This window comes from Zootoca vivipara, chromosome 15 (genome assembly GCF_965207765.1).
Source record: "Zootoca vivipara chromosome 15, rZooViv2.hap1.1, whole genome shotgun sequence".
Classification (NCBI taxonomy): Eukaryota; Metazoa; Chordata; class Lepidosauria; order Squamata; family Lacertidae; genus Zootoca; species Zootoca vivipara.
Window position 1 is genome coordinate 28,280,761 of NC_142598.1, and position 18,329 is coordinate 28,299,089.

Here is an 18,329-nt window from a genome sequence, read left to right on the forward strand (position 1 = left end):
CTCAGATCTGGAAAAAGAAGACTTGAGTTGGGTGTGTGTGTGCGTGCCTGTGTGTGTACACTCCAGATGACCTGTTTACTGAGCATTCATCTTGATTTGATTGCACAAAACACACGCAGAGCTTAGACTATGTCCAGTCATATTAATTCTGATATTTGTGTTGCAGTTATGAAACTATGAGCATTCCTCTTAATTTGTTTGCAATGCATTTATTTGTCTTCTTGTTAACCATTTGCCTGCCCCATCGCTTTCCAAGCTGCAAAAAAGTCTGGTGCATTTTGTTGTTGATTGCTTGGTGGATCTTCTGCATTTGAGCAACAGAGCACTTTAATTCACTTAAATAGCACAAACCTACAAATTTCAGACCCTCCAAGCGTCCCTATATTCCAGGGATAGTCCCGGATTTACAGAAGCCATCCTGATTTCTTATTTGATCCTGGAATGTCCTGCTTTTCCTTAGGATGTCCCTATTTTCATTGGATGAATGTTGGAGTAACTATATAACCTTTAGAAGACATCTGAAGTTTTTTTTCATGTTTCATGTTTCATTATGTTTTTTATATGTGTTGGAAGCCACCCAGAATGAAACCAATATTGGGGGAGCTGGGCCCCCTGATTCAAAATGTGGCGTTGGTGCTTCCCCTCTAACTTGTGGTAAGTTAGACAGTGTTGCAGATAAGAGGATAGGGACCCCTCCCCCCCCCATAATTTGAGTACGTACTGGCATACACACAGTCTTCTGTTGTTTTCACATTCAGCTGAGTGGTCAATTAAGCATACTTAGGACCAGTGCTTTCCCCCCCTTCTTCTTAAAAAATGTTTAAAGGTACTCTCATTTTCCTACTCATATTGAAATACTGCTTCTCAATGAGGCCAAACTTAGAGTCACAAAAAAATTAGGGATATGGATACTCCTGCGTCGTCCCCCCAGAAAAAAAGCACTGCTTAAGATTCACTGTCTGGGACGCGGGTGGCGCTGTGGGTTAAACCACAGAGCCTAGGGCTTGCCGATCAGAAGGTCGGCGGTGTGAATCCCTGCGACAGGGTGAGCTCCCATTGCTCGGTCCCTGCTCCTGCCAACCTAGCAGTTCAAAAGCATGTCAAAGTGCAAGTAGATAAATAGGTACCGCTCCAGTGGGAAGGTAAACGGCGTTTCCGTGCACTGCTCTGGTTTGCCAGAAGCGGCTTAGTCATGCTGGCCACATGACCCGGAAGCTGTATGCCGGCTCCCTTGGCCAATAACGTGAGATGACCTCTGCAACCCCAGAGTCGGTCACGACTGGACCTAATGGTCAGGGGTCCCTTTACCTTTGCCTAAGACTCACTACCACAGATCCTTGGACACTAGACTGTAGCTGCTATGAGAAAGCCAGAATAGCAAATGTGCAGTGATGTTGTAATGTGTATATATGCTGAAAGATAACTCACAAATTGGGAAAGGGCCCTTAATATCTCTTACGAAAGAGCAGTATCTTTTTATCACTGCACTGTAATTTTATTGCATACGCTATACTTTCAAATATGCTTTATACTGTTGTGAGTTAGTGGGGGCCCAGGCCACCATAATCTCCCGACCCAACAAGTGTCAGAATTTAATTAAGGCTCGGGGTGCTAAATTGTGTGCCCGACACTTCTATTCCCTGGGTCTATAAGTGTCACAAGCTAATTAAGCCAGGCTAGTCTCCTGTGCTGTGGCGATTGCCTTCGTTACATATCCAGAGCATTTTTGCATCATTTTCCTTACTGCAAAAAGTCTGATCCTTTGGGGAAGCAGATTCATTCCACAAGCGCTCCCAATCGATTGTAAACACACACACTTAGAATCATAGATTTAGAAGGGGCCACAAGAGTCATCTAGTCCAACCCCCTGCAACAAGAGCATCTCAACACACAGGGCCCCCATCTTGAAACCATATCAAACCCTGCTTTGTTTTGCATAAGTGCTACCAGTTTTATTCCTGGTATGTGATTGAATCCCACCCAAAAGTAGCTACAGTTTGGAGGTGCCCTTAAAGTCTTCCTCTGTTTACCAGTCCCAGTAATAAATAAATAAACTGCATCACAGCAAGCATAAGAAATTATCACAGATTAAAATCCCCCCCCCCGAGTAGCTAAAGCACTGGCAGTGATTTGCATTGGGTCCAGAACTACAGTGGTTCATGGTACATGAAAAAGAGAAAGAGCACTGTAGTCAACAGGAACGTAACTCAATTAAGAGCATAATAGAATTAGTGGTTGTTCATAAGGTTATATCAGGCCAAATACAGAAACTGACTTAATTAAAAAATGAAATTCTGATCTGACTTCATGTGAAAACGCTGTAGAAACTTGCTTTTGTTTTCTGTTTTCGAAGTATTCCTCCCAGTGTGCTACAAAGCAGCTCCTATTAATGTTACTATCTGTAATTATAATATTAATATGCGCAATAATAATGCAAACAGGGGAGAAAGAGAGGAGGTGAGAAAGCCATTAGTTCTTCTTTATTAAAACCTCACACGCCTTTCCAGGGAAAGCAGCCAAGTTTCATTTGTTCTTGGCAAGAATTATAAAGCAAAGCAAGGGTTCGTTTCCAACTGCAGTGAGAATTTTGCTCTGGTCTGCATCACGAGAGTCACTCCCTTGACCATATCTGAAGAGGCAGTGTGCCAGAAGAACCTTGAGCTACTTTGAGGTGAATTAAAATGAAGTCATTTGAAGACAGGGAGGCTATGAAACTTCCATAGCAGCAGGAGAGGAAGTGGGTTAGTTTTAAAGACTGGAGTGTCGTCATAGTTTATGGCTGTTGCGTGTACCATCTCTATGCCACATAAGAACACTGAGTACACTTTCAGTGGCTGCTCTGTACTCAGGTTATCAGATTTTTATTCCACCACTCCCATAAAGAGCTTAGAGTAGCATATAAGGCCTCTCTGCCTTTTACCTTCAGGAAAAAACAGTCCCTGTGAACCTGAGAGATAATCACGGGGTGACTATAACCCAATAGGTTTTGCAGATGATGTGGGTCTTGAACTTAGTTCTCCCTGGGGTCAGTCTAACACTAACCACAACACCACACTGGCTTTCATGTGCGGCATTTCACACTCTTACAGCAAGGATCCATGGCTCTTCAGATGTTGTTGGACTCCAATTCCTATCAGTCCAATCCAAAGGTCAGGGGTAATGGGAGATGTAGTCCAGCAATATCTGGCGTTTGCATTTCTTAGTGCAGAAAGTACTGACCTGATGTGTAAAGATCGTTCCTATTCTGATTAATATAGGAGGATTCAAGAAGCTACTGGAAGTTTTTCTTCTCTGTGTGAAACGAGGTTCTTGTTTTGGATATTCCTTCTGAGAAGCTGAGTACAGCTGCTTTAAACTGTTTCTGTTATCTCTTCTGCAAGGTCATGATGAGGCCAGAAGGAGCCTGGTTTTCACTCACTTTCTCTTTTTGTCTCTTTTTTTCCTGGTCTGGTGTTCTGTACATAGTATGCTTAGTGTTAAGGTTTTGGACTTATTATCAGTTCTTGTAAGTTTGTTAAGTCTGCTGCAACTGGATTTCTACGGACTGTGCCAATCCTGAATGTATTGGATTTGTGCGCATTATGCTTACTGTATTTGCCTTCAGCACCAGTAAAAGCTCTGCTGGATGAAATTGCCTCTGGTCTATTTTTTGGGAACTCTGCAACGTGTTTAAGTTCTTCCTCCACACGTATGACAAGGTTCCCCGTCCCTGACACAAAAGCCCAAGCTATTTGATAGGTTGGAATGAGAGTACGTAGGGTGGATAGAGAGCTGGAGAACCAAGCCTAATACTCAAACCATTATGCTGCCCCGAGAAACTGGGAAACCATGAAGAAAGGAACCCAACGGCTAAGTCCCTGATGGGTGCAGTTTTCTTGATGACTAGGACATAGCCAACTTGGCAATAAGACCTGGAAGTCACCAATGCTGGAGGAAGGGGCTAGAAGTAACAACGTAAGACCAGCCTGCAGGATCAGGCCAAAGGCTCATCTAGTCCAGCATCTTATACTTACAGTGGCCAACCAGGGCCTGAGTGTGATTGCAGTCTCCTCACTTGTCCTTCCCCGCAACTGGTATTTAGAGACACATAGCCTCAGATACTGGGCTTTGCCACTAGTAGCTGCAAAGACCCCATTCCTAGGTTGGAGAATGAACACTCCAGGGGTAGTTCCAGGTGTGGCAGCCTTGGCTTAGCCCTGCATGCAGCCTATATTTACTGGTCCATGTCATATGAAAGGCCATATGGCAGTGCCCATCACACAGCTGTTTCATCACATGCTAATGAACTTTGCACAAATTCCACCCTGCCCATATCACCAACATGCTAATCTGGTTGTGTGAGTGGCTTTTCTTTTAAAAAAACCATATACAAAACATTCGTGTTGATGTGTTTAGGTTTAGGATCATGGTGCTGAGAGCTTCTTTCCAAAAGCAATCCACTGAGATGGTCAATTAATTCTGGATTAGCTACACATGCCAAGATTAACCACAGTATTCTATCTGTGCCTAGGTAGGGTGGCATGCTAAGTTAATGAACTGTTTTCTGCAAAGCCGGCTGCTTTCTTTAATCACAGGGGAAGAATTTGCCCGTGGTTTTGCAGCACGCAGTAAAACACAACACAGGCAAAGGGAAAGACTCCTGTTGGAGCCTCCACATGATTTGTCTTTTGCCTGCCTGCCTGCCTTGCCTTAGGCCTGCAGACTTGGATCTGTGATGTTATTGCAGCCCTACTTTCTTCCAGAGAACTCAAGAATGGTGTTTTATCCTCCCAGCCCCAGGCTGAGAGAGATGGACTACCCCTGGTTATCCAGGAAGGGTCATAGATGACCAGGGATTTTCCACGTGCAAAACTAGGCCTGTACAACCTGTAAACCTATTGTCACAATGGCCTGGGGGTCTGGGTAGCCAAAGGTCCTTAGCAGTTTTCTATTGTGCTTCTGCTGCGCTTTAAAGCTAGGAAGCCATTAGCCTCAGAGGGGAGTTGTTGCTGTTATTGATTTGATAGCCTCAGGACTAGGGAAGGAAGTCCTAAATAGCTGGTGTTAGCTGGCCTTTATCTCCAGTGGGACACTTAGCAGACTTACGCGGGCAACATGACAGAGGCGTATACTGTTATGCACTGTGTGGAGAAAGTGGATTGGGTGTTTTTCTCCCTCTCTCATGGCAGTCTTTACCCAGGGGTGCAAGGGATGTGGGGCACTCCGGTGCCGAATTCTGTGGGGTGCCAGATGGCTGGCAGGCATGCATCTTCCCTCCCAAGCTTCTGCAGGGATTGCTCTCCTCCCGCAGCAGCTTGCGTGAGAGTTGCGCACCAGCCAACCAGATGGCTGGTGGGTGCGCTGCTCCCCCCTCCCCCCCCACGGCACTATCCATGTATAGGACGACCTCGCCGAATACACGGGAAAATATGGTAATTTGGGGGCACTGGGCAGATCTTTGCCTCTCTCATAATACTAGAACTCGGTGCCCAAATGATGGGAGAGAGAATTTCTGCTGATCACCAGGCAATGGCTTGTCCACCTGCCTTGCCCCACCCTCAAGCCTTGGGAATCTTTCCCAGACCATGACTTTGAGAACAACAGAAGCAGCTGGGAAGAGAGGAGTTCAGGGATATATATTTTTAAAAGAAAAATTTATAAGTTGTGTGCCCTTGGTTTTCAATTTGAATCTTTAACATGGTTTTGTATGCTTTGTGGTATTTTATGCATTGTGATTTGCTGTTATTTTTTATTGACTATAGATTAGTAATTCTTTATTGTAATTGATAAGTGTAAACCATTTAATGATTATTTGCTGATGTTTAATTTTACTGTTTACTATTGGATTCTAATGGATTTATTGAATTTTGCCTTATTTATTTTAAAGTTTACCGTGACTTTTTATATTGGATAAGATTGTATTAATGTTTGATTTTTATTATTTTTATGTGTGTTGGAAGCTGCCCAGAGTAGCTGGGGCAACCCAGCCAGGTGGGATGGGTATAAATAATAAATAATTGTTACAAAGTTATTGTTATCTGACGGAGCTGAATGTGGCAAGATTCAGGACAGATGAAAGGAAGTACTTTTTTGCATGGTGCATAAACTATGGAAAAAAATGTGGTCTTCCGCATCTATGCTAGCCCAAATTAAAGGGAAGAAGGGTGAGATACAAATTAGATAAAGAGCAGTACCTTCTGAGCATTACTGGCACACCAGAGCGTTACTCTACTCACATATATTTTAAAATGATAAAATGCCACACAACAGTTGTCAACACTGTGCATCCAATGAAATTAACCTTTCAAAAAGTCATTTATGAAACTTTTTAATACAATCATGGGCAGTAAACAATGACATTAAATGTTTTTCCCCACTAAAACATCAGAATTGGCCATTGTAAAATACAAGCTCTCACTTAAAAAAAAAACAAATTAAAACACAACTACATTTTTCTTTTGAGAATCATAAATGAATACTGTAATCTAATATTTTTTAAAAAAACTTTCACTTTTTCTATGTATATAGCTCTTCCCTGTTTTCCTACTAAATTGCACACAATTTGCATCATGATTTTAGAAGGGTGACGGATATTTCTCAACCAATACAAGTTGGGGAAGGGAGCTCGTTTGAATCCCCAGAGTGCCCCAAATTCCCCTTACCATGCAGATATCCCCATTTGCTATCAGATTTAACAGCAGGTGCCTTTTCTTTTGTAACAAATCTAGCATTTAGAGAGCTGTGTGTCACATGGAACACTGTGGACTGGGAGCGCACAACATCACATTTGAAGTGGCTATACGTGTCTTTTTCATACCTGCCAAGTCCTGGACTGCAGAATCCGGGACCGGCAGCCGCGTGACACCGGAAGTTGTGTAGACGCAATTTCTGGTGTCGCTTTGCCCATCTATGGGCACAAAAAATGGCCGGAGCCGGCAACGGAAGTCACGTCTATGCATGTCTGGAAGTGAGTAGACGCAACTTCCAGTGTCGCTTTGCCCATCTATGGGCACCAAAAATGGCCGCCGCCGACACCGGAAGTCACATCTACGCACTTCCGGGCATGCATAGACATGACTTTCGGTGCCAGCACCGGCCATTTTTTGTGCCCATAGATAGGCAAAGCAGTGGGGGGAAAATGGCCGCTGGCAGGAGAATATAAGGGAGAATAACAGGAGACGAAGTGATAAGGGGGACCGCCGGGAAACGGTATGAAAAAACGGGGGTTTCCCGGGGAAAACGGGGTACTTGGCAGCTATGGTTTTTTTTTCACCATACGCATTGCATGTACTCTAGAGCGCCACAGCTGAATTGCAACTTCCTACCTTCAATGTGCCATTGTGAATCTCCAAAATGTGGCGAATGATAGCATTCACATATGAATTTGACAGCCCCAGATAAATGTTGGCATTGTTCGAAACCAGCTGTTCCCTAGCTGCAACATACAGAACTAACCACAACACTGATCAGAGTTGAGTCTCCATGCCACATCCAACTCTGCTCTGTTTTGTAGGTGGCCACTGAGAGTCACATGGAATCTCACAGGTTGCTTTGTGGTCTTGATACAGCGCATTATGGCTGGTGTTGAATAGTTCATTGTAGCTGTCTGATTTCAGTAGCATCCCTGTGGTAAGCTGTAACATGTATTTGAGGTCTCAGGGCATACAGTACATACGCCTGGCAAGAGGGCTCCAGCATCCTCTCAGAGCCTTGGCACCTTCTTCCCAAAGCCCGGAAAGTTTCTGCCTGGCTTAGGGAGGGAGGCATGGTGCTCTTGCGCATGACATCAAGATGTTGGAATGTGTCTCCTCCCCACCCCGCAATCTGGTGTCTCTGGCCCCAACAATTCTCCAATGAAAAAATTCACTACAGACCACTGGTGTTTTACGTTTTATTTTAGGCTCTTTCCACCTTCCAGATTGCAAAAGGAGCTGAAAATAAACCCGGGTCAACTGGAAGCAAATTCAGTTTTGCAGATTTGCTAAACTGAATGCCACTCAGCTTCAGAATTTCCCTAGTACAGGGTCTCCAAACAAAGGCCCGGGGGCCAGATGCGGCCCAATAGCCTTATAAATCCAGCCTGTGGATGGTCCGGGAATCAGCATGTTTTTACATGAGTAGATTGTGTCCTTTTATTTAAAATGCATCTCTGGGTTATTTGTGGGGCATAGGAATTCATTCATATATTTTTTTTTCAAAATATAGTCCGGCCCCCCACAAGGTCTGAGGGACAGTGGACCGGCCCCCTGCTGAAAAAGTTTGCTGACCCCTGCCCTAGTACATAGGAAGCTACCTTAGAAAAAAGTCAAACTGTCTGGCCACCTGGCCCATTATTATATAAAGGAAGGGCCATGGCTCAGCTCAGAGGTAGAGCATCTGCTTTGCATTCAGAAGGTCCCAGGATCCTCGGCAACTGCAGGCAGGGATAGGAGACACCCCGGCCTCAAACCCTGGCAAGCTGCTGCCAGTCAGTGTAGACAGTACTGAGCTAGTTGAACCACTGGTCTGACTCCGTACTGGGCTGATTGCCTTGCTCTGTGGGCTCCCCTGCAGAACCAGGAGAAGTTGTGCAGCTCCCTGCCTAAATCAATCATCAGGTAAGACAGACTGAATTCATAGAAACAATTCATTATTTCAGAACTGAAATATTTATTTTTTAAAAAAGTCTTCCCTAACCTGGTGCAGCCCAGTCATTGGCGTCTCAAGTTCTGTCAACCCCAGCCAGTATTGCCAATTGTCTGGGGTGGCAGGGAGCTGTAATCTAGGACACTCGGGGGGCACCTCCCTTCTTCTCAAGATTCAAGTCCTCTTGATATCCCTTTTATTTTATTTGAAGGGATATAGACCAGTGGGCTTACACCGCCAAGTAACCATACAAGTATGCAGGTCTTCAGGACAGGGTACAACAATGGCTGTTTCTGCATCTCACAGAAGGTGCTGTTGTGTTACTTTTGCAAGGTTTTTTTTGCACCACATTTTTTGTGCTGGTGCAGCAATGTGTGCTGCGGTCTCTGCTGCACCATAGTTCACTTTGCACGGTAGTGTTGCACAAAATGGCTGAGCAGCACAGAACTGGCTAGGAATGGGACATTTCAGGGACCTCCCCTGAATCTGTCCTAAAGCCAATCTGACGATCGGAGTCAAACACCTAGCCTCTTATAATCAGATTGCAATTGGCATGGACCACGGTGAGACAAAGTGGACCTTCTGTGCTTTGCCATCATTGCGTTGTCACAGCTACGTATTTCCATAAAAGGGGAGGCAGGAGAAGGGAATTATTGGATTAAAATAGGCTTGTGCAATTTATCATATACCGGGTTGAATGCATCCCATCAGTCATGTATTGTGAGTTGCCATTTGTGTCTGATGGTAACTCCTCTACCAGCATGCAAAGGAAGCTGGAAGCGATTGTGCTCAAAGCCAAACTTGCAGAGGATCTGATTGCCAGTCAACTTTTAATCTCTTTCCTTGGCAGCTGCTTTCCCCTAAGTATTAAAAGGGATGGGAGCAGGGAAAATTAGCCGAGAGAGAGAGAGAGAGAGAGAGAGAGAGAGAGAGAGAGAGAGAGAGAGAGAGAGAGAGAAGCAAATATGCAATGAGGGACTAGCAGTGGCTCCTTACGTTCTGCATATTTGACTGCCATTTGACAGCGGTGAAGCCTTCAGAATTCTCAACAGGCAGAGCTGGTCTGCTCTCACACAGCAAATGCAATGTGCCACCCATGAATTCGTTTCTAAAGTATCTGGGTGGGTTTTAATTGGGGTGTGTGTGCTTTTACCTATTTCTAAACTGTTTTCTGCTGTTTTTACTGCACGCATCACCTTGAGAAGCTTGTGACCAGGAGCTTTTTGCACTTCATAAAACTCCCGTTTTAGCAAGTAACTCCTAGTGATTCCTGCATGAGCTGGATCAGCTTTTGGATGAAACAACAACAAAAAAAAAGAGAGAGTCATGCATAGTGTAAAGGTGGTGTTTGGCACAACCACCTTCCCCGCCTTATGTGTGTGCTTAATTGCAAGCAGCATGCCAGGTCCATCTTGCCAGCACTATCTTTGTGGCTACACTTGGGCAGGAAATCCTGTTGTTTGCTCTGGGGCTGCCACACTGATGCATTTCCAGTTTGTGCAGATCCCTAACTCCCTGCTAAAATCCCATAACGTTTTATCCAACAAACGTTCTACTTTGGTTTTCGTTCTGCTTTTGTTGTGCTATAGCCGCTTTAGACAGCAATAACGTGATAGCATTCAGGAAGTGTTGCACAACTAACTAAAGTAGAACAAATCCACCACTAGTGTGCTATTGTTGTGTCAAGAACATGTTGCAGCAGACAACTGCAATAAAACACTGGTCTGGAGGGTCCTTCATTGCATTCTTCTAGCCTTTGCAGTTAGCTTTTTTAAAAAAACAACAACAAGGCCATCATGAAAATAATAAAGTAATTTGCAAGTCTTTCGTCTGAAGGCACTGCTCTCCGAATTACAGCTTCGCTACTAATTTAAGATGTTATACAAATGATCATTCTATTCTGGGTATAAAAGGTAAAGGGAGCCCTGAACGGCTACGCCCAATCAATGGTAACTATGGGAATGCGGTGCTCATCTCACTTTCAGGCTGAGGGAGCCGGTGTTTGTCTGCAGACAGCTTTTTGGGTCATGTGGCCCAGCATGACTAAACCACTTCTGGTGCAACGGGACACTGTGATGGAAACCAGAGCGCACAGAAATGCTGTTTACCTTCCTGTTGCAGTGGTACCTATTTATCTACTTGCACTGGCATGCTTTCGAACTGCTAGCTTGGCAGGAGCTGGGACAAAGCAACAGGAGCTCACTCCGTCATGGGGATTCGAACCACCAACCTTCTGATTGGCAAGCCCAAGAGGCTCAGTGGTTTAGACCACAGCGCCACCTGCATCCTTTACCTTACCTATTCCAGGAATATAGGAAATGGCCTTACACCAAAACAGACCATTAGCCCATCTAGGCTGGTAGTGTCTACATCAGGCATCCCCAAGCTCGGCCCTCCAGCTATTTTGGGACTACAACTCCCATCATCCCTAGCTAACAGGACCAGTGGTCAGGGATGATGGGAATTGTAGTCCCAAAACAGCTGGAGTGCTGAGTTTGGGGGTGCCTGGTCTACACCAAGGATGGGAAACCTATGTTCCTTTGGACTACAGCAGCATTTCTCAACCGCTGTTCCGCGGCACACTAGTGTGCCGCGAGACGCTGGCTGGTGTGCCGCGACGTGCCGCGACGAGAAGGGCGATTTGCATTGTCACGTGCCTGGCGGCTGCCAATATACAGCACTGACCCGCCGGAAAGGAAGCCGGCCGGGTCACGACGCGGGGCGAGCGCAGCTCTCAACAGCCACCACCACGGGAGGGTGGTTTTAGACAAACTTAAAGAAGCTGGCTGGATGAGCTCAACCTGAAACTTGCTGAGCAAAGGATTGTGCTGGCAGAGAAATCAGCGGCTTGTGAAGCCTTATTACAGGAGATTGCAACCAACACAGCAATTGGCAAGTGTTTCTTACAGTCATAATTATATAGTCAATATAGGGCGGCACAGAGTTAAATGTTTTAACTTTTTTAATGGTGGTGTGCCTCGTGATTTTTTTCATGGAACAAGTGTGCCTTGGCCCAAAAAAGGTTGAGAAACACTGGACTACAGCTCCCATAATCCCTGACCATTGGACATGCTGCCTGGGGCTGATGGGAACTGGAATCCAACATCTGGAAGGCCACATATTCCCCATCCCTGGTCCACACTAAATGGCCCTCCAGCATCTCAGACAAGGAGACTCTCCTAGAGCTATCTGGAGCTGCCAGGGATTGAACTTGGGGCCTTCTGAATGCAAAGCAAGTGGTCTTCTGTGGAGATGTGGCTCTCCGTGAAGCTTAATAAAGAATCAGATAAAGAATTCCACAAAATCATATAACTAACCGGGATCCAGAGTTCCTCAGTTAGCAACTTCCTGTTTCACCAACAAAGAATCCTTTGCCATCAAGCACCTAAACATTTTTTTCCCACTTTTATGTTATTTAATTTAGGGGGGAAACCTCAACTGCTTATCTGGTTTCCATTTGCAAAACTGAGAGCTTGTTAGTGGCCAACTTTTGTGGTTTGGTGGCATTCTTTAAATGACGTTGTAGACACCGTGCAGGCTTACAGCACCTCCCATAAAATACACTGCAACACTGTGGGCGAAGGGTTTACGAAAATTTGTTAGGAACTATCTTGGTAAAGATAAAAAGTAGTCTTTCCCAGGGCCAATGTTTCACTAAAATCTTAGCTTAGACTGTGAATAGCTGAGAATTCTCCGTTACAGTATATCCTTAGCATTCCCCCCCCCCCTCACAGTTACAATAGATTTTTTTGGGTTCCATGAGAAGACGAAATGAATACTAAACCAGTTAAAGTCTGTCATCTAGATGCACCCTGCTGGGAAGCCACGGTTTCCCCAACTGTATAATGAGAATCATACTGACCCACCTAGGACATTTTAAAAGTGCTATTTAAATGATTTATAATAACAATATAAAGTTGGTCCCCAAAATAACACATTAACTATTTGTTTGCCCTGGTCACAGACCGGATGTCTTAGAACAGCATGACTTGAAAAATTTGGCACAATCTATCAACCACAACATATAATATTTTCCTTCTACAGAAGGCACTAGTATGAGCCCCAGATTTAAAAATATATAAATAAAAAATAAAAAAGATACAAGTTGTAATGTCACACATAAAACTGTTAACTTGCACAGCCCTCACAGTAAAGTGTACCATTTACCCCCATTTAACTACAATAAATGGTTATAGCAGCAATGGTTAACAATCCTACAAAGATCACAAATGCATTGATAAAACATGCATATTTAACAGGAACATCACTGAATTTACACAATGCATAGGATTTTTTTTTATTTTTTGGCAAGACAGAGATTTCTTCATTTTTAGAAGCAAATTAATCCTCCCCCAAAAAAGCCTTGCTGTTAAAAAAGTTGACTACAGTTGGAACAGGGAATTGGTTAAAAGAAAACAAGGACAACCAACTTCCATATTCTCAGCAGTTGAGGGAGGAGGGGACGTATATTTTGCTGCACAAACTGATCTCATCACAAATGGGCAGGTTCTGTACTAAAGTTGATGACATCTACCAATAAGAGTGCTACAAGTTAAGGAGCAATGTGCTCAAGCATAGCTGGAGCATTATAAACTCCCAAAGAGAGATGTAACAATGTATGGAATGGCTCCTGTAACATGAAAACATTTTTTCCCCTTATGAGTGGAAATATGGGCATAGACTATATAATAGCCTTGGTTAAAATCTGGTGGCCAAATGAAAATGTAGACAGGGCTATTGCACCTTAAGTAAATTGTGTTGCTGAAATCCCCTCTTCCACACAGCAATTAAAGGTGCAAAAGAGTAATACCTATCTGCTCTTTTATCTGCCCCCTACATCAGGCGCAGACAAAGGGCTTTCAGATCTGCTTTTAGGCCCCAGATGAATAGTTGGTTATTCTTGAATTAGAAAACATCAGATGCATAGGAGCCAACTCCTAGGGGCTGAGGTCCCCCCCAAAAAAATATATTTGAGGGGTCTGCCACGCCCCAAAAAGTTGATGAGCATTGCCATTCAAATGGTGTGCATGTGCCACGTCTTATGATCAATTATACATACCTCCCCCTCCCCATATTTTATTCAAGTTGGCCACCCCCATCAGATGTTACTGTGTGAGATTTAATATACTATAAAAAATTCGCTCCATAGAAAATTGTTTTGTAACAAAACAATGCAAATTTCCTAAAATATGTGATGGGAGAATCAAATCACCAGGAGGATTAAATGTGGCATATAGATCAAAAATCCCCCTCCCCGCTCCCGCTACAGATTCCCTAGTGCTAAGTTGTATATAATGGAATATGGGGCCAGTTCGCACATGCCGTTTCACCATTTGCCTCACCGAGTCTATTCCGTTTTTAATTTTTAGATCAGCTTTCCTCAATCTGGTGCCCTCTGTACACACTGGTAGTGTGGCAATCCGTAAGAACCACATACAGCCGTACCTCGGAAGTCGTACGGAATCCGTTCCGAAAGTCCGTTCGACTTCCAAAACGTTTGGAAACCAAGGCATGGCTTCCGATTGGCGGCAGGAAGCTCCTGCAGCCAATTGGAACCTGTGTAACCCGCGTTGGACATTTGGGTTCCAAAGAACGTTCGCAAACCGGAACACTCGCTTCTGGGTTTGCGGCGTTAGGGAGCCAAAACATTCAAGTCACAAGGCGTTCAACTTCCGAGGTATGACTGTATCGCAGAGGTAGCCAGTGTAATGGGCAGGCGCCGCCAGCCTACAACCCTGATCATCCTTGGTCATTGGCCATGCTGGCTGGCGATTATGCAATCTGGGAGTCCCAACACCATATGGTGGGTACCACATTGGCTACCCTTGATATGCTGTATGGCAGGGGAACCCTGCTGCAGGGGAACAACTGTGTTTGCTCCTCAAAAAAGAAAACCCAGTTCTCTCCAGATCTAGCTAGGGCAAAGACCCCAAAAAGCATGTGTGTTTACTATGGAGCATCACACAACAAGTGTACTTGGAACTTAAGAGGGGCAGGGAGGTCTCTCTGTTTTCATGTTGATTCCCTAGAAAAGCCCCCCAAGTAAAACAAGAACGAAATGAGGTTTGCGACTGTACTCTCAGCTTTTCATGGTTCCTGGAAGATTTGGGGGAGGGGGCATTGTTTTTGCTGTTATTGCTGTTTTTTCAAGGAAATCCAAATGCTGGCCACAATTTAAGCAACCTTATAATTCTGTTTTGCATTGTGTGTGCTTGGTGGAACAGCTATAGCTGAATCTTTGACAGCATATACATATATACATATACATATACATATACATATACATATATACACGACTAGTCACAAAAGTGCTAAAACACTGGTTCTCAGCTGGGGAAAGTTAAGATTCTTTGTTTGTGCAACAGTCTGGTTTTTTGCCATGACATTTGTTTTTGCATATGGATAAATATTATACCTTTTTTTTTCAAAGACCATTGTTGTTTTTCACTGTGTTGATCATTATCAAGTCTTCCCCCACCCCCCCAAGCTGGCACGATGGAGAGACAAGGAGCAAATGAAAAATAGAGAGGAAAGCTCCAGTAAGCTGCATTTTCTTTGTTCCTTCTCTCCCCCTTAAATCAGGCTGGAAAAGAACCATATTTGCCAGCAAGATAGAAAATAGAAAATTATCCCTCTTCCCTCCACACACAATACTGAATTCATGTCGTATTAACAGCAAACTTTCAAAAGACATGAAGCATCGTGGGGAATATACGCTCATTTTTAAAAAACAAACAAACAAACAAACAAGAAACAAATATGTTTAGGTGCAAGTGATGCATTTTGGACATGATTTAATGCCAACATCTTCTGCACAAGCTCAAAGGCAATAAACAGGCGGTGCAGAAAAGCACTCTGGGGTACCGCTGTTGGGCACGGTGTCCCCAGTGCTCAGTTCCCACTCATGAACTATGTTGTCTTCACAGAGAGTCTTCTCAAGATATGTCTGTGTTACAACTGACTTAAGTGCATAGTGTTGCTTAAAGGTAAAGGTACCCCTGACCGTTAGGTCCAGTTGTGGATGACTCTGGGGTTGCGGCGCTCATCTCGCTCTATAGGCCGAGGGAGCCGGCGTTTGTCCGCAGACAGCTTTCCGGGTCATGTGGCCAGCATGACTAAGCCGCTTCTGGCAAACTAGAGCAGCGCACGGAAACGCCGTTTACCTTCCCGCCAGAGCGGTGCCTATTTATCTACTTGCACTTTGAGGTGCTTTCAAACTGAGGTTGCTCGCCTCTGCCTAAAGACTATGGCCTGCCTTGTATATGTCTGAAAACTATTTCCCCTTTTGAAAATCTACCATTATATTAGCACCCTATAAGTAGGTTTCATTCCCTCCCCCCATATCAGCACTATAAATACTATATAAGTTATACTAAACTATTTCTATTCACATCTTTGTAAAAAGAATATATATATATAGATAGATATATTATTTGTTTTAATAAAGTGAATTAACACTGGGGAAAGGTGAGTCAGGATGGTAGCAGTGTAGATTCACAACTGATGTGTGTTCCTGGGCAGAGACCCACAGCTTCAAACACAACATGTTCCCATCTCTAGTCCTTTCAAGCTGTGTCTGAAGAAGAGTCATAAGATGCAGACACAATGAAGTTACCAGAGCCAGAGTGGCTCGCCATGGACTGAGCAGCCTGCTGGCTTAAGTTGTTGCAAATCAGAACCAGCTGGTTGCTTTGAGCTTCGGAGAGTGTGCTGCAGCTCTGGTACACACTGAAATTGGTCTTCCTACCAGGGATGTTCCCCTTCTCGCACATTGTCTTGACCATCTTGGCCAGCTTATTTTTACCTAGGGCTTGACAATTGTACCAATGAAGTGCAGCTAGGTTAACAACTGGCTTGATGGACAGGTAGAAAGGAGCATCCTCGTATCGCATTGCAGGGGGCCGTCTTTGTGCATACTCCTTGTAGTCTTGCACGGGGCAGGTCTGTGGAGCGTGTTGCGTTGCGTACACTCTGGAGTCCGTGCCCGTCCTCTTGGTTTTGGTGCTCCCATCACCGCTGTCCTGACCCATCCATTCCAAATATTCCAGCCCTGTCTCCGTCACCCGAAGCCTAATGTCCCCCCATTTGAGGGTGGAGCCGTGGAAGCCGGTACAATGGCCAAACGCCTTGGTGTTGTTAAGCCAGACGAGGTTCAGCAGTCCCTCGGGGTTGTATCGGCTCAGTAGGCCTCTCTTGCGTAAGATAAGCTCGTCTGCAAAGGTAAGCTTCATGGACTTGTGTGGCTTGTTGCCTTTCCCTTTGCATCTCAGCTCTATCTGCTTCTGCTTCAGGGCTTCTTGAGACCTCTTGAATTCCTTGTCCCTGGTAATGCTGTATCCATATCGGTGCTCTTTGAGATACCTCTCCAGCCCACATTGGTAATTGGCCAAACTATTTGGCTCATATTCCGAACCATCCTTCTGTCGGGCATCGACAAAGAACGACGCTAAGTAAGCATCCAGCTCTTTGCAAGGAATGATGTAGATCTCCCGCGTTTCCGAGGGATACTTAGAGATGAGAAACTCCCTGAAGTTTCGGAGGGCTGTCTGGGTACTGCGTATGGTTTTCTCATTTTGCTCTCTGCTCAGTTCTGCGGCTCTCTCATCTTGGTCTGGGAGAGGCAAAAGAAGAGATGGGAAGGGGTGAGTTTAGGAGATAACGCTTTTTTTCTCAAATTTAAATTTGCCTTTAAACAAAAGGGGGTGGAATTAATGTTCACAAAGATCGCAAGGGTATTACGTATTACATACCTGCCACGTTTGGAAAGCCAACTTCAGTTTCACAAATGATGTCATTAAGGATATGAAAAACTAACTAGTCACTGGCTCGCATTTTTTGTGCAGGGAGATTTGTAATGGGTGCAGGGTGGAATCTGAGATTTGAGTTGTTCTGCATTTTGGAAGAAGCTAGAAAATAGAAAAAACTCTCCACTGTTCTGTGCAGAGGCCCAATTAAGAAAGGTAACCCCCATTCTCAAACCATTTCATTTGTGAAACCAGAGGTTGTGCTGGTTCCAACAACAACACAAAACTAAAGCCACATTTAATACATCAAAAATACTTTTAATGAAATGTACTTTTCAGCATGGTAAATCAGTTGTCTGTTTCAGCATAATACATATTTGTGCAATATGTCGACGTACACAAAGCAAAATGTTTTAACTGCAGCTCAGTTTGCTACAAGTGACAAAAATATAGTGAAACGTCTACAGCAGAGATGGGAAATCTGAAGCCCCCCAGATGCTACAGGGATCCAACTCCCAACATCCCTGACATTGACCATGATTGTTGGAGCTGATGGGAGTCCAACAACATCTGGAAGGCCACAGGTAGGTGGGGGGAGAAATCCAGCTGAATTTACATTTAAAGGCAAACCTACCTAATTCACACTTCCTCCCCAAAAATGCACGAACTACAATACAGCCATCCTTCAAAATTCACAATTTTCCAAATTCTGCAGTGCAGTTCTCTAGCCAAAGAACGTGTACATAAAAGTACTAGTGTGTATAGAAATGCATATATTGCTCAAAATAACATAAAATGCATCATATCAGGCAAAAGTGCATTGCAAAAATATGAATCTTAAGCAAACATGCATACAAAAAGATGTCTATCAGGAGAATGCACTCAAATGCTGATGAATTATCATGAGGACTATCTATCTATCATCTATCTAGCTATCTAGCTATCATCTATCATCATCTATCTATGTCAAACTGATGTGGA

At 44.2% G+C, this 18,329-nt stretch overlaps 1 protein-coding gene across 3 annotated transcripts in view; it reads right to left on the reverse strand.

The window, feature by feature from the left end:
- KIAA1958 (KIAA1958 ortholog) overlaps window positions 1-18,329 on the reverse strand; it is a 67,360-nt gene that overhangs the window by 6,822 nt on the left and 42,209 nt on the right. For 2 of the 3 annotated variants that reach the window (XM_088658385.1, XM_088658386.1), the window contains exon 3: window positions 16,022-17,215. The exons of the other annotated variant lie outside the window; for it this stretch is intronic. In XM_088658385.1, coding sequence (XP_088514511.1) covers window positions 16,170-17,215 — 1,046 coding nt within the window. In that variant the 3' untranslated portion in view covers window positions 16,022-16,169. Of the gene's footprint in view, window positions 1-16,021; window positions 17,216-18,329 lie in introns of those variants that run through there. 3 annotated transcript variants of the gene reach the window in all.